The 16,843-nt window shown below is 41.9% G+C and overlaps 1 protein-coding gene across 2 annotated transcripts; it reads left to right on the forward strand.

Moving 5' to 3' along the window:
* Positions 1–6,282: 6,282 nt before the first annotated feature.
* LOC110521223 (sulfide:quinone oxidoreductase, mitochondrial) lies at positions 6,283–16,401 on the forward strand. Of its 2 annotated transcripts, XM_021598659.2 has the most exons (10): positions 6,283–6,653; positions 8,859–9,120; positions 9,491–9,661; positions 12,626–12,679; positions 13,213–13,413; positions 13,882–14,091; positions 14,722–14,905; positions 15,099–15,166; positions 15,739–15,917; positions 16,183–16,401. In XM_021598659.2, the coding sequence occupies exons 2-10, from the start codon at positions 8,881–8,883 to the stop codon at positions 16,238–16,240; spliced, it is 1,365 nt and encodes a 454-aa protein (XP_021454334.2). In that variant the 5' UTR covers positions 6,283–6,653; positions 8,859–8,880; the 3' UTR covers positions 16,241–16,401. The 2 variants fall into 2 exon arrangements, with proteins under 2 accessions (XP_021454334.2, XP_036824431.1); XM_036968536.1 differs by lacking the exon at positions 8,859–9,120 and having other exon boundaries at positions 6,294–6,653.
* Positions 16,402–16,843: the final 442 nt, after the last annotated feature.

Raw genomic sequence — 16,843 nt, forward strand, 5'->3', positions numbered from 1 at the left:
CTCTTCCCACATGGATGTGGTTTACAAAGCAGCGCATGTATCGTCATATACTAACTGATCGATTTATCTCACCACACCGGCAATTAAGGAGAATGAGAGGCTCAATTGAAAGATGTTACAAAACTGCTGTATTTGAAGCACAACTGCCCAGTTTTCCTGATGTTGCTATGGCATTAAAGCTGTTTTTTTTGTTGTTGTTTTACCATCCCTCATCATGAAAGTGAAGGAGGAAGATGTCGAGTCATCTGCAGTTCTGGAGAATCTGTGCGTTTCTCTCACTACTGCTAGCAGAACTAACGATAGCTTCACTTTCCTATGGTAATGAGGAGCCCTTCAAAATAAAAGCCCAAATTTCAAAACATTGCAAGGTGGATAACGCATTCAAAATACAGTATATTACATTTTAATCAATGTCAATTTGTATTGTGCTTATAAGCAAATGCAAGAAGGAATTTTTGTTAAAAAATAATCAGATATGGAAAATACAATGTTCAGACTGACAATATTGGGCTTATAGTGAAAATAACTATTATTTGTGCTGATGTAAAAGTGGGGTTGGGAGTAGTCTGTAGTGTCTGTAGAATCTAGATATGGTGTCATTTCATGGGGCACTGAATAATACAGAGTGTTGCTGGCTTTTCAATTAATTTTCCCGTTCACTGTGTTGGTGGTGCTCATAAAATGTATCAGAACTTCAAAATGGAAATGTGTAGTGCTTGTAGAGTATATTGTTCCAAACGTATACGGTTGTAAGACAATGAAGGACAGCAAAAACTTATTGATTTGAGGAATCTTTACTTTAGTATCCATCCAGGCAGCAGAGCAGAAGACAACAGCAGCAATGAAGCAGTGTAACTTCTTAACTCTGGCTCCAGTGGAGAACACTGAACCAAGAGCTGAGTTTGCCCTCATCTCTGGGTAGTGTTTTAACTCTTTGATCTCTGCCCCAACCTGAAGAACCAATCTAATCAATAGCATGTGCATGTCTTACTTGTATGTTAATTGCTTTGATAGTTCCTGTCACACCAAACTTGATTCCTCACCATCACTGGGTGTGGTGAGATGTTCTCCAAATGAATTACCTGATAAAGCAAACTGAGTATTACTTACACAGTAAAGGCTTCATGAGCTTAGTTCAACTGTCGATAGTCCATCAAAACCCAACATATAAGCTTGTTTTACTACACATTTTTGTAAACAAAGTAAATGTAAACAAATACTGTAAAGCTAAAAAAAAAAAAAAAAAAAAAAAAAAAACATGGTTAAAACTATAATTTTGATATCACGGATGGTCAGTCCTTGCATCCATAGTTCTGTCTATGAATTTGAAAGTGGTACCTTTCTCCAAGTCCCAAAACCCAAGTCCTAGAGGCAAATATTGTATTTGTAAGGTCAAGTGGTTGACCTGATTATAATTTTTTGGAATATGTCAAGGCTGGTCTAGGGATGTGTAAAGCCAAGGCACGGCCGACAACATCAGACATCAGGTTAATCTAGGTTGTTATGAGATATGCCAGTCTATCATCGTTTACATTGAAGCAATTTGCTTCTCAACTTAAACACCTACTTGTAGGCCCACTTGGCATCTCCATTAGGGCAAGAGTAATGCATTTACAGTGGAATGCACTGGTGCCAATGGAATGGACAGAGCAAAAGGCCAGCAGTACTTTAATCTGGACAAAGGCCTAAAGCAGGTATGCCTTTCTCTTAGCACTTCATGTAATGACAAACCAGCTTTCCATTGTGTTTTTGCGTCTCATGTTGATGTTGGTATTTGGGTCAAAACTACATGTTTAGTACTTTGATGCAGTCAGGGCCCTGCTCAAGTAAACATGGGCACATTTTTCACCTAGTCGGTTTAGGGAATCGAACACAGCAACCCTTCGGTTACTAGCCCAAAGCTCTTAACTGCTAATCTACCTACCACCCTGCACAAGAGCACGATGACTCCAGACCCCTCCGAGTGAACATCTCAAACCTTAATTCCCCTCACTTCTCAAGTTTTTATCCAAGATCTTACTGGAACAGTGTTGTGGACTAAAAGATGAAATCACATTTATATGCTTTTGGGCAACGTGTTTGTAGAAAGGCTGACAACGTTCCATTCTAAAATGGCAGCTGTCCATGGTTCTGATATGTGTGCCACTGTTCAAATGTCAACCTAAAGCTACAGTAGCAACATGACCTAGCGTTTTGTCCTAACTCATCTGTTTTGTATTCTATTTTAGTGAGTAGACTGGCATCTGCAACTAGATGCGTTTTTTTTTCCTTCTATAAGCCATTATGCAATGCATATACAGTGTATTGCATTGCAGGAAACGGTGTGAGTGGAGTAAGGAGTCACAAGCACTCTGTATTAAACCCGTTGCCCAGCACAATAGACCAATGTATGTTTTGGAGACTATATATTTGCATTAAAAGTGTATTTTCTAAAGAAATGCTGGTACAAATAATACAATATAAAAAATATAAGTATGTTCAATTATCCATACATTATTTTAAAGGTGATTGCAAACAGTTGTACTGCACAAGAGTACAAAATAAATCCACATCCCCAAGGTTTAGCATGTCTTTGTAAAGGGTCCCGTTGTTGCGCCAAGACATTTCCACTTCACGATAACAGCACTTACAGTTGACCGGGGCAGCTCTAGCAGGGCAGAAATTTGACGAACTGACTGGTTGGAAAGGTGGCATCCTATGACGATGCCACATTAAAAGTCACTGAGCTCTTCAGTACGGGCCATTCTACTGCCAATGTTTGTCTATGGAGATTGCATGGCTGTGTGCTCGATTTTATACGCCTGTTACCGACGGGTGTAGCTGAAATAGCCAAATCAACTCATTTGAAATGGTGTCCACATACTTTTGGCCATGTAGTGTAACGGTAATATATAGTATTTTCGGAAAGTATTCAGACCGTTCACTTTTTCCACATTTTGTTACGTTACAGCCTTATTCTAAAATGGATTAAATACAATTCCTCAACAATCTACACCCCATAATGACAAAGCGAAAACAGGTTTAGAAATTTTTGCTAATTTATTAAAAATAAAAACAGAAGTACCTTATTTACATAAATATTCAGACCCTTTGCTATGAGACTTAAAATAAAGCTCAGGTGCATCCTGTTTCCATTGATCATCATTGAGATGTTCCTACAACATCTCAAGAATGTTGACAAAGATTTTTTCTTCAACAAGCAGGATGCACAGGACATTCTCCGAACGCCCGACACGGCCAACATCCCAGTTATTTGCAAGAGGAAGTGACACAAGTACTGAGGACACAGAGCGGGGTGCCTCGTAAGGATCCGCAGAAGGCGAGTGGGAAAGCTGCCTTTTTATCGGCAATACTACTCGCCAACGTGCAATCATTGGACAATAAATTAGATGAGGTACGATCACGAATATCCTACGCTGCACCGGTAAGGTAGAACAGCACACTCCATCCAGTAAGACGAGGGGGGGGGGGGGGGGGTCTGTGCATATTTATAAACAACAGCTGGTGCACAAAATCTAAGGAAGTCTCTAGATTTTGCTCGCCTGAAGTAGAGTATCTTGTGATGAAATGCAGACCACACTATTTGCCTCTAGAGAGTTTTCAGTTTTTTACTTTTTGTGGCTGTTTATTTACCACCACAGACGGATGCTGGCACTAAGACCGCACTCAGTCAACTGTATAAGGAAATAAGCAAACAGGAATCCACTCACCCAGAGGCGGCGCTCCTAGTGGCCGGAGACTTTAATGCAGGGAAACTTACATCAGTTCTACCTAATTTCTATCAACATGTTAAATGTGCAACCAAAGGGAAAACAATTCTAGATCAACCTGTAATCCACACACAGAGACGCGTACAAAGCTCTCCCTCACGCTCCATTTGGTAAATCCGACCACAACTCTATCCTCCTGATTCCTGCTTACAAGCAAAAATTAAAGCAGGAAGCACCAGTGACTCGGTCTATAGAAAAGTGGTCTGATGAAGCAGATGTTAAACTACAGGACAGTTTTGCTATCACAGACTGGAACATATTCCGGGATTCTTCCAATGACATTGAGGAGTACACCACATCAGTCACTGGCTTTATCAATAAGTGCATAGAGGACGTCATCCCCACAGTGACTGTACGTACATACCCCAACCAGAAGCCATGGATTACAGGCAACATTCGCATTGAGCTAAAGGGTAGAGCTGCCGCTTTCAAGGTGCGGGACTCAACATGTCCCTGATTGAGTCTGTAATAACAACATGCTTCAAGCAGACCACCATAGTCCCTGTGCCCAAGAACACGAAGGCAACCTGCCTAAATGACTACAGACCCGCAGCACCATAGTACCCTCAAAGCTCATCACCAAGCTAAGGATCCTGGGACTAAACACCTCCCTCTGCAACTGTATCCTGGACTTCCTGACGGGCCGCCCCCAGGTGGTGAGGGTAGGTAGCAACACATCTGCCAACACTGGAGCTCCTCAGGGGTGCGTGTTCAATCCCCTCCTGTACCCTCTTTCACCCACGACTGCATGGCCAGGCACGACTCCAACACCATCATTAAGTTTTCAGACGACACAGCAGTGGTAGGCCTGGTCACCGACAACCACGAGACAGCCTATAGAGAGGAGGTCAGAGACCTGGCTGAGTGGTGCCAGAGTAACAACCTATCCCTCAACGTAACCAAGACTAAGGAGATGATTGTGGACTAGAGGAAAAGGAGGACTGAGCACACCCCCATTCTCATCGACGGGGCTGTAGTGGAACAGGCTGAGAGCTTCAAGTTCCTTGGTGTCCACATCAACAACAAACTAGAATGGTCCAAACACATCAAGACAGTCGTGAAGAGGGCACAACAAAGCCTATTCCACCTCAGGAAACTAAAAGATTTGGCAAGGGTCCCCAGATCCTCAAAAGCTGCAACATCGAGAGTGGTTGCAACTGGTTGCATCACTGCCTGGTACAGCAACTGCTCGGCATCTGACCGCAAGGCACTTCAGAGGGTAGTGCGTACGGCCCAGTACATCACTGGGGCTAAGCTGCCTGTCATCCAGGACCTCTACCCCAGGCGGTGTCAGAGGAAGGCCCTAAAAATTGTCAAAGACCCCAGCTACCCTAGTCATAGACTGTTCTCTCTGCTACCGCACGGCAAGCGGTACCGGAGTGCCTGGTCAAGGTCCAAGAGGCTTCTAAACAGCTTCTATCCCCCCAAGCCATAAGACTCCTGAACATCTAATCAAATGGCTACCCAGACTATTTGCACCCCCCACCCCCACCTCTTTTACATCGCTGCTACTCTCTGTTATTATCTATGCATAGTCACTTTAATAACTCTACCTACATGTACATATTACCTCAATTACCTTGACTAACCGATGCCCCCGCACATTGACTCGGTACCGGTACCCCCCGTTTATAGTCTCGCTATTGTTGTTTTACTGCTGCTCTTTAACTATTTGTAATGTTTATTTCTTATGGTTTCCACCTGTTGTATTCGGCGCATGTGACTAATAACATTTTATTTGATTACACACACACACACACACACACACACACACACACACACACACACATACTAACTTCGGTCATCACTAGTTGCCACAGCCAGAAAGTCATAAACCCCGCCTATTTCTACAATTTCTCTTGTGAAATCAGATTTTAAACGGAACCCTAACCTTATCCACACTGCTAATCTTATGCCTAACCTCAAAGCAAATGTTTGTTTTCAGGAATTTTGACGATATAGCTCATTTTGACTTTGTGGCTGTGATAGCTAGTGACAACCTCCATCTTGGCCATTTTTGCCACATTTATTATATTTCAGACACCTTAATGCATACTTCTAAATTATATTATGTTAGCTAAACACCATTTTTTTAGATAACTAATGTAAATGTCACAACTAAAACACAAATCATGCTTAAATACATGTGATTTTGTCCTTGAAACATTTAATTGAAATACTGTAGAATTCCATTCTTCCTATGGAGGACTGCCAATATGGTCGAACGGTGGCATCAAAGCCTTTCAAACCGTCTCTCAATGGCCAATAGACAGCAACTGCAATCCAGTGTTTTTTTAAATATTTTTTTATTAACAACAAATCAATACAGGAAGTACATGTGGGAACACAAGTATATAAATAATATACAATGGACAATTGGGCTAGAGGGTACAATATCACATTACACAAGGACCTTAAGGGTTTATATACTGTTCATCATTGGCAGTGACTCATTGCCAGGCATTTCTTTTGACAATGGTGCCATCATGTGGACATTTCGAGTAATGCACTCAGCAGCTGATAGACGTTCAACAGGTCGATGAGCTTACGCAGTCATTTATGTTTACAACTCATGTTTCTGCACAGCTTCCGTTTGAAGAGGTTTGATCTAGCAGTTGTGCATGTCTTTATTGTGGGCGGAATGTTTTTTTCAAGCGTCATGTCGTCTGGGTTTTGTGAAACGAGGGCAATTTGTATTTACTGTATGTAGTGGCTTACTACGAAAACTATACTACGCAATCGGTGACACGCTCTCGAGGTGTGTTTAAGACTGAAGGTAGATCGACAGTAAGTTTGACCAGAGCAAGGCGTCTGAGTAGCCAGTCATAGATCGCCAGCCTGCAAGGATCATATCCCGTTTTCGCAACTTTCTTCTTAAATAAGGTAGGTTTCTAGCTTCGACGCAACTCATTCTGGGAGTCTATTGGGACATTGGGCCTCGACTCAGTCCCAGCCCAATGTATTTTTAAGCAATTCAAAATATAAAATATTTTAGAAAAAAGTATACAAACATTACAAAGAACAGTCATGGAATACATACAATATATTTAAATAAACACTTTGTAAAAAGTACAAGCTTTCAAAGTTGTAATGGCTTTTTATGTTCTGAGAAGAAAATGTTTGTTTAATTTCATTCTCAAATAAGAGGTTTTCAACGCTTACATTTACGAATTTGGAATTGAGCTAAAATAACAATGATTTTGATTAAGAAGGCGTCGCATAGCCTTTGCTATACTTTGTAAAAAAATAATAAAAAAAATATAACATTTTCAACTAGAAGGGAAAAATATGCATGTATATCATTTAAAAACATCTACATATCTTTCCACAACTTCCGGGTATAAAATACATGTAAAACAGTCCGGTTGTTCATTACAGAAGGTACAATACACATCAATGTCTTTAAAAAAAGTTTTAAGTTCATGTTTAGTAGGGTAGCACTTTTGTATTTATTTTTAGGAAACGAATGTAATGTTATTAGTTAAAAAGAAACTTATGAGAAAGCGAGTAACCAAAGAGATGCATCCCTTGTAACCAATGATTCCCAGCTAGCGCAGTGGAGCTGGGCTGATTCCTCATTGCTAGCTGGGTTACATTAATTTTGAGTTCTCTCTATGATAGGGTTAAAGTTCAGAAAACATCTAGCTTTTGTTTCTTAGTTATTGCTATTCCCAGATAAGTCATTGTATCCTTAACTGGGATGTCAGATTATTGAGGGCATTTCAATCAAATGACTTGCCTAGTAAAATAAAGATAAAATAAACATACAGACGAAGTAATGAGGATAATTTAGTTGCTAATGGCAGCCTGCACCTGCAGTACCTCGGTCTGCCTTCAATTTGAGAAACTCCATAAGGACAGCACTGAGCTAACTTGCAACATACTTCCCTAGAGTAGCTCAAACTACGCATGCAATGTTTCCAAAAAAACTCCATGTCGCAAGATTTCGACACACTGAAATCACACTTCCTGATCATCAAATACGCCACTGAGCATCCTCATATGAAACCCATGGGGTGACGTCATCGATGACATCGTCGATATGTTTCACAGTCTATGGGATCATCAGAGATCCTATCATTCACCATTTAACTGTTGACTAGTGTTTAGAGTGGTCCCGGCCCAATGTCCCAACAGACTCCCAGAATAAGTTGCATTGAAAGGGAAAGGGGGAAAAGCTAGTCAGTTGTCCAACGGAATATATTTAACTGAAATGTGTCTTTTGCATTTAACCCAAGCTAGTAGAGGTCTTGGTAGAGTGATGTGAATTGGCTGCTCTGCATAGACTTCAAATCACTTTGCTCAATGTTGTTATTATTTTTTGACACGGGGGCTATGAAATATGCATATGTAGTATGTGGGTTGGCATTTATTTATTTATTTATATATATTTTTTACCTTTATTTAACTAGGCAAGTCAGTTTAGAACAAATTCTTATTTTCAATGAGGGCCTAGGAACAGTGGGTTAACTGCCTTGTTCAGATGCAGAACGTCAGATTTTTACCTTGTCGGCTCGAGGATTCCATCTTGCAAACTCTCGGTTACTAGTCCAACGCTCTAACCACTAGGCTAACCTGAACTAGCTAGGTTACAGAAGTCCGATTTGATAGAACGGTTACCCCTACACATAAGACGAATATAACCAGTAGCCTCAATAACCTGATAATTGTAAGTGCGCGTTTTATGCTTGCACACATTCTGCTATTTTTTCCTTTGACTATACTGCCTGTCAATAATCTGTCAGTCACTCGACCTAGGCCCTATGGAATCACTTCCTGTCAATAATCTGTCAGTCACTAGGCCCTATGGAATCACTTCCTGTCAATCTGTCAGTCACTAGGCCTATGGAATCACTTCCTGTCAATCTGTCAGTCACTAGGCCCTATGGAATCACTTCCTGTCAATCTGTCAGTCACTAGGCCCTATGGAATCACTTCCTGTTAATCTGTCAGTCACTAGGCCCTATGGAATCACTTCCTGTTAATCTGACAGTCACTAGGCCCTATGGAATCACTTCCTGTCAATCTGTCAGTCACTAGGCCCTATGTCATCACTGTAACTGAAGCCTGACTTTGAATCCATTCTAGAGATCATACAGAAAAGGAATACATGGCTACAGTCAGAGTGGTGCATCGGCATCGAGCCCTGTGGAGGCAGTGCCATAGGACTGCTGCTATTGGCATCTGTCATCTCCACACCACCACCACCAGCAGCAGCAGCCATGCCTCCTCCTCCAAAGAGCATTACAAGGTTCTAGTGCTGGGAGGAGGAAGTGGTGGCATCACAATGAGTGCTCGGATGAAGAGGAAGCTAGGGGCGGAGAACGTGGCCATAGTGGAACCCAGTGAGGTATTAAAGACAGTGGGTGGGTCTCAAATGGCCCCCTATTCCTATACAGTCCATTACTTGACCAGGGGCCCGTACATAAGGAATAGGGGGCCATTTTGGATGTGGAACATGTAGTCTCGTGCACAAGAGTATATATTTAAGCATTAGGCGGACTGCCTGGATACAGCCCTTATCCGTGGTATATTGGCCATATCACAAACCCCCAAGGTGCCTTAATGATATTATAAACTTGTTACCAACGTAATTAGAGCAGTAAAAATTGATGTTTTGTCATACCCGTGGTATACGGTCTGATATACCATGGCTGTCAGCCAATCAGCATTCAGGGCTCGAACGTCCCGGTTTATAATAAGCAACATTATTCCCGTAGATGCACTACTATCAGCCCATCTGGACATTGGTTGGCGCTGGGGCTAAAGGTGTGGCCTCTTCCGGTCGACCTACCGCCAGTGTGGTGCCGTCTGGTGTCAAGTGGGTTAGATCCAAGGTTCAGGAGATCAACCCAGACACAAACACTGTGCGCACAGGAAATGGCATGGAGGTAGGTAGGGCTGTTTACTTTCCATATCGTTTATTTGATTTAATACACATTGATTGAAGTTTAAAAAATGTAATTATAGGGCTTGGTCTCCATCTGAAGGCAAAGGTCAGTCAAGTGTTGTCATAATCTGTGTTGCTCCTTCTTCCTGCGGATATTAGGCTGAATCTACCACACACAGCAAAACCGATTAGTGAAGGTGCTGGAGGCAAAATGCTAATCTGGAAAAAACAAACAGAAAAAGCCATAACACTTAAGAGATAAAAGGCTATAGAGCAGGGCTCTCCAATCCTGTTCTCAAACCCTGTTCTCATAGGTTTACACCAGGGCTCTCCAATCCTGTTCTCAAACCCTGTTCTCATAGGTTTACACCAGGGCCCTCCAACCCTGTTCCCAGAGAGCTACCCTCCTGTAGGTTTACACCAGGGCCCTCCAACCCTGTTCCCAGGGGAGCTACCCTCCTATAGGTTTACACCAGGGCCCTCTAACCCTGTTCCCAGAGAGCTACCCTCCTATAGGTTTACACCGGGGCCCTCCAACCCTGTTCCCAGGGGAGCTACCCTCCTGTAGGTTTTACACCAGGGCTCTCCAACCCTGTTCCCGGAGAGCTACCCTCCTGTAGGTTTACACCAGGGCCCTCCAACCCTGTTCCCAGGGGAGCTACCCTCCTGTAGGTTTACACCAGGGCTCTCCAACCCTGTTTCTGGAGAGCTACCCTCCTGTAGGTTTACACCAGGGCTCTCCAACCCTGTTCCCAGGGGAGCTACCCTCCTGTAGGTTTACACCAGGGCTCTATAACTCTGTTTCTGGAGAAGAACCCTCCTGTAGGTTTACACCAGGGCTCTCCAACCCTGTTCCCGGAGGGCTACCCTCCTGTAGGTTTACACCAGGGCTCTATAACTCTGTTCCTGGAGAAGAACCCTCCTGTAGGTTTACACCAGGGCTCTCCAACCCTGTTCCTGGAGAGCTACTCTCCTGTAGGTTTTCACTCCAACCCTGTTCCTGGACTGCTACTCTCCTGTAGGTTTTCACTCCAACCCCAGTTGTAACTGACAAGATTCAGTTTATCAACCAGCTAATTATTAGAATCAGGTTCACTAAATTAGGAACAGGGCTGGAGAGGCCTGCAATATAGATCCTCTTGATATGCAACTGGACAAATGACAATGAAATCATTCAGCTTTACATGTCCTTTACACTGAGTATACCAAACATTAGGAACGCCTTCCTAACAGTGAGTTCCACCTCATGTTCCCTCTAAACTGCACGCTCGCCCCGGGACTGCCGCCCAGGAGAATCATTGGCCCATGTAGAGAAGCACGAGATTGAACTCAACTATCTAGAGTTTTTCCCTGTTAGTTAACACTATCAACGTTTCCCTTTTACTGTGGCAATTGATAAAAATCAACACAACATTATCCACTTTCAATGCAACATACCGAAACAAAACTAACTATGCAAGAGATTTTGTTGTTGGCAGAATGCAACGTAGTAGAATTCTATTGCATTGACACGCACGACACAGACCGGTGCGGCATAACCAATCAGAGCTGCAGTAGGCCTATATGCAAATAGACCATTGCCATATGGATCTGTGGAATTTACGTTGAACTGGACCGTGTGTACAGCATGAGCGGTCGTGAGTAGATGCACTTGTTTTGAGATCAAAGGGAGAGCTACATGTAGCCACGTGTGCACATTTTGTTCATATCCTTTGCCACTTAGTGAGTTATTAGCCCCGTTATAGATCATTTGTAGTCCGCAATAGTGGAGTGATTGCTTCCTACAAGAGCACAAAACGTGTACATTTCTAGACATCTTTGAAAAGCGAGTCAGGTAACAAGCTTTTTTTGTCTTAAAGGGGCAGTGTTGTATTTTGAGACTAGATTGAGTAAGCTAAGTAGTGAACAGGCAGAGGGAAGCATAATGTGTCTGATTCTCTGTAATAGTGGGATCGGAATAATGATGCATTTTATTTTGTAAAGTGGTTTTCTTGCATCAAAAAACATTTTCAGTCACCTGGTCTGAAGGACAAGTGGATAAACAGGTTGATGTTTTTTCAGAATAAAAGTCTCAATGGAATGTCGGCCTACATTGAACACCACACATTGACTTCTACTGTAGGCTCAATGATGAAACAACTTTTTCCATGTTAAAATGTTATGGGATGCATTTTCTCAATTTAAAAAAAATGGTAGGCCATTCTGGTAGGCCTAGATTATGATCAAATAGCCACTGTAGCCTACTTGGCCACTGTTAAACCTGTAACCTAAAGCGGCTACAGCATCAGTGTTCACAATAAAACTGTAACTTAAAACAGGTACAGCCTCAGTGTTGACAGTAAAACTGTAACTTAAAACAGGTACAGCCTCAGTGTTGACAGTAAAACTGTAACTTAAAACAGGTACAGCCTCAGTGTTGACAGTAAAACTGTAATTTAAAGCAGGTACAGCATCAGTGTTCACAGTAAAACTGTAATTTAAAGCAGGTACAGCATCAGTGTTGACAGTAAAACTAGAACTTAAAGCAGGTGTAGCATCAGTGTTGACAGTAAACCCACCCGCTCTGGAAGTTGCACAGAATTTTCACAACGTTCAAGTTTGCGCTCAGCAGACCTGAAATGTGCTCCGTGCTGACAATGTTTTGAGGGAACATTGTTTTTGTTTTTCTCTATTCACCCTCTAAATGGCTCACATACACAATCCATGTCTCAATTGTCTCAAGGCTTAAAAAAACCTTCTTTAATTAACCTGTCTCCTTCCCTTCATCTACACTGATTTGAAATGGATTTAACAAGTGACATCAATAAGGGATCATAGCTTTCACCTGGTCAGTCTAAATCATGGAAAGAGCAAAGTTCTTCATTGTTTTGTATGCTCAGTGTATGTTTGTTAATAACAAGGAAGTAGGCCTACAATAATTTTACCTTACAACTGACTGTAACTTGTATTGTCTTCCCTGTAACAGATCTCCTACCAATATCTGATAGTGGCTTTAGGTTTACAGCTACACTATGAAAAGGTAATAAGCACCATATTGTTTATTTTATGCCTTTCACCACTCCCTCAATATTGTTTCAAAGGTCTAATGCAGACATGTTTATCTCAATATTGAATCAATGAAATAAGTTGCTGTGATTTGTTTTCAATTACAATTGTCAAAAATAAACAAAAATAGCTTCTTAGCAGACTGTCTGAGTGGGGAGGTTTGGAACTCTCTTATTGGTCTATTAACTAATGTATTGCCTGGTGATGTCACCAAGTAGGCCAAAACTCCATTCTACCAAAACAGGCAGAAATTTCAGGTGGCCTTTTCAAACAGCTCTGACACTAAAAGGGCATTAATCGTTTTTTTATTTTATTTTTAATTTCACAGTATTATTCCAACCTTAGTGTGGAAATATATATGGAAATATATATATATATATATATATATATAAAATACAAGTAAATCACGTTTTTTACTGCACTGGGCCTTTAACATAAGTCCTTTTATTGTATGAGTCAGTCTCTGCCAATGATCATCTATTTTTGTCTCTCGCAATCACTCTCTAGATCAAGGGTCTGCCTGAGATTGAAGATTGGGTCAAATTTAAGATTGGTTCAAACTATTCCGTACAAACTGTGGAGAAGACTTGGAGTGCACTGCAGAACTTCAAGGAGGGAAATGCTGTATTCTCTTTCCCCAACACTCCGGTGAAGTGTGCAGGAGCACCACAGAAGATCATGTACCTGACCGACGCTTATCTCAGGAAGGTATTTCGATATAAAATGCATCAGATAAACTGTTACAAAAATGTAGATTCAGAATACCTTTTTACATCTGGGTTGACTTCTGTTCATTAGTGCACATGTAACGGATGTGAAACAGCTAGTTTAGTTAGCGGTGGTGCGCGCTAAATAGCGTTTCAATCGGTGACGTCACTTGCTCTGAGACCTTGAAGTAGTAGTTCCCCTGGCTCTTCAAGGGCCGCGGCTTTTGTGGAGCGATCGGTAACGATGCTTCGTGGGTGTCAGTTGTTGATGTGTGCAGAGGGTCCCTGGTTCGCGCCCGGGTATGGGCGAGGGGACGGTCTAAAGTTATACTGTTACACACACCGTAGCAAAACGTTTTGAAATTGTGTATTTCTTACTGGTACCTAATGAACATAACCCAGCTCTCATCTGTGTCATACCCTTCCTCAATATTATAACAGGTTTATTCTGATCTGATCCCTCTCGAAGACAGGAAAAAGGGCTAAGGCCAACGTTGTGTACAACACATCACTGCCAGTGCTGTTTGGGGTCAAGAAATATGCAGATGCATTGTGGGAGATTGTGAAGAGTCGCGACATCCAGGTGAATCTCAGACAAAATCTCATCGAGGTCCGGGCCGACAAGCAGGAAGCTGTGTTTGAAAACCTCGACAATCCTGGAGAAACCAAAGTGTTTGAGGTAATTTGCTAATCGAAAACACAGAATGTAGCCGAGGGGTTTGTTCACAGATTTCTAACATATTATTTAAGTTGACATAGAAAACTGATGCTAAGTAACGTAGTATGCAGATGTAGTCATAGTTATTGTAGCATTCATTGTAATTGTAGCATTCATAGTTATTGTAGCATTCACTATCTCAGTGGTCTTGTGGTTGGTGTTTCTCCCCAAAGATAAGAAGATTGGGAATTCGATCCCTTGTTGAATCATACCAAAGACTCTAAAAAATGGTACCTGATGTCCCTCTGTTTGGCACTCAACATTAAGGAGATAGATTGGGGGTAAGGCCCTGTGATAGACTAGCGTCCTGTCCAGGGGGTATACTGGTACATCAAGCTGACTCGCACTACAGAAACAGGAGATAGACTAGCATCATGTCCAGGGGGTGAACTGGTACATCAAGCTGCCTCACTACATAATTCGGAGATAGGGCAGGAGCCTATGGGTCATTCTGGCTCAGATAAGGCTTACTTGTCTGAAGCTTAACTTACTAACTATCGGAGCATTTGCTGGGCAACAACAAGACAGTAATAGTTTGATTTGTTTGTGCTAATTTTCAGTCAGGGAATCAAGCTTTTCTTTCTTTTTCAGTATGAGATGCTTCACGTCACTCCTCCGATGGGACCCAACCCGGTGGTTAAAGGATCCTTATTGGCTGATGAGGCTGGCTGGCTGGACGTCAACAAAGAGACCCTTCAACATAACAAGTATCCCAACGTGTTCGGGATTGGAGACTGCACCAACCTGCCGACATCCAAAACAGCTGCTGCCGTGGGTAAAGTCGTTTTTGTTTTTTCTGTTTTGCCACGTGTAAAAAAAAAAATTATAATACCACAACTAAACACCAGGGGAAACGGCCCTTGCAAAACTTTTGCTGTGGTATTTACCTGCGAGGTTGAAAACCTATACCTACATGTCCTACGTTTGTTGTTGAGCATCAGTAAGAATATGGTGTGTTTTATTTCCAGCTGCCCAGTCTAGTATTCTGGACAGAACCATTTCAAAAGTGTTGAAGAATGAAAAGCCGGATAGTAAGGTACGTTACCTTACATAACACTAATTACACTTAACCTACTATTAGTATTTTTAGAATCTTCAAGATAACACAGGATATGTCCCAAAAGACACACTATATAGTGCACTACTTATGACCAGGGCTCTGGTCAAAAGTAGTGCACTATGGTTTGAATAGGGTACCTTTTGGGATGTATCCACATGATTATAAACTGGGTGGTTTGAGCCCAGAATGCTGATTGGTTGACAGTCGTGGTATATCTGACCGCAAACCACGGGTATGACAAAACATTTATTTTTACTGCTCTAATTACGTTGGTAACTAGTTTATAATAGCAATAAGCCACCTCGGGGGGGGGGGGGGGGGGGGGGGGGGTTGTGGTATATGGCCAATATACCACGGCTAAGGGCTGTATCCAGGCACTCCGCCTAAGAACATCCCTTAGCCGTGGTATATGGCCAATATACCACGGCTAAGGGCTGTATCCAGGCACTCCGCCTAAGAACATCCCTTAGCCGTGGTATATTGGCCATATACCACACCCCCTCATGCCTTATTGCTTAAATATAGCTCTAAGATACTTGTGTTTACAGTATGATGGTTACACATCCTGCCCTTTGGTGACGAACTACAACACCGTCATCCTGGCTGAGTTTGACTATAGTGGGCAGCCATTGGAGACATTCCCTATTGACCAAAGCAAGGAGAGACGGACCATGTACCACATGAAAGCTGACGTGATGCCTCATCTGTACTGGCATGGACTTCTCAAGTAAGTAGCTGTCAAAGATAATTACTGGGTCGTATTCGTAAGGCAGAAAGTGTGGAAGGGGAGGGGGGGGCAGGGGCAAACAGTGATTGATTTACTTAATTTGACCAATAAGAAATGCTCATTTTTATTTTCCATCGCTAAATGTTTTCTGTTGTGTGCCCTAATAAACCCAACCTTTTATGTAGACTGAACAGCGAATACATGTTTTTCAGAGCCTTTTGTTGCTAATATTAGTCCAAACATACATCTGATATTTTTCCCATAGGGGGTTTTGGGGTGGACCAGGACCATACAGGAAAATCATGCACCTTGGGATGAAATAGAAGCGTATACAACCAATTCAGCTGTTTCACTGTTACAATGTAATCAACTGTTTCTCTGATCTTTGATTCCCAGATAGGGTTGCAAAATTCCTGTGACTTTCCCAAAATTCCAAGGATTTCTGGAAAACCTGGTAATTTTTGGGAAAGTTCCTAGAAGGTTACAACACTATTCCCAGACCACTATTTCAATAACCATAATTTCATAATACAATTCAGCAAGGTATTGAAAATACCATTATATTTTTTATATATATATATATATATAACAAATCTAGTACCTCTAGTAATACTGTCAGTGCTTAATTTGATCTAAAACCTCTAGTAATACTGTCAGTGCTTAATTTGAGCCAGATCACCTATTTTCCCGGATCTGGTACCTCTTGCGGCATGATTTATTAATTGTTTCACTGTTCGCACTATAAACATTCTAATAAAAGCTATCACAGTCAAATCAAATTGCCTACTTGTTATTTCTCCCGACCCCCGGAAAAAAACATCAGGTTAAAGCGCGAGGATCCTGTGTAATCATCCTACTGATTCCAGACCTGCTTTCTGATTTGTACTTATAGGTTATGGGTAGGGTCGGTGGGGGGGTAAGTAACT

The sequence above is a fragment of the Oncorhynchus mykiss genome, chromosome 30 (genome assembly GCF_013265735.2).
Source record: "Oncorhynchus mykiss isolate Arlee chromosome 30, USDA_OmykA_1.1, whole genome shotgun sequence".
Classification (NCBI taxonomy): Eukaryota; Metazoa; Chordata; class Actinopteri; order Salmoniformes; family Salmonidae; genus Oncorhynchus; species Oncorhynchus mykiss.

Coding starts and splice junctions, on each gene's coding strand:
- LOC110521223 (XM_021598659.2), top strand. CDS start 8,881: ATGGCTACAGTCAGAGTGGTGCATCGGCATCGAGCCCTGTGGAGGCAG. Junction 9,662..12,625: donor GCACAGGAAATGGCATGGAG/GTAGGTAGGGCT, acceptor TCCCTGTAACAG/ATCTCCTACCAATATCTGAT. Junction 13,414..13,881: donor CCGACGCTTATCTCAGGAAG/GTATTTCGATAT, acceptor TCCCTCTCGAAG/ACAGGAAAAAGGGCTAAGGC.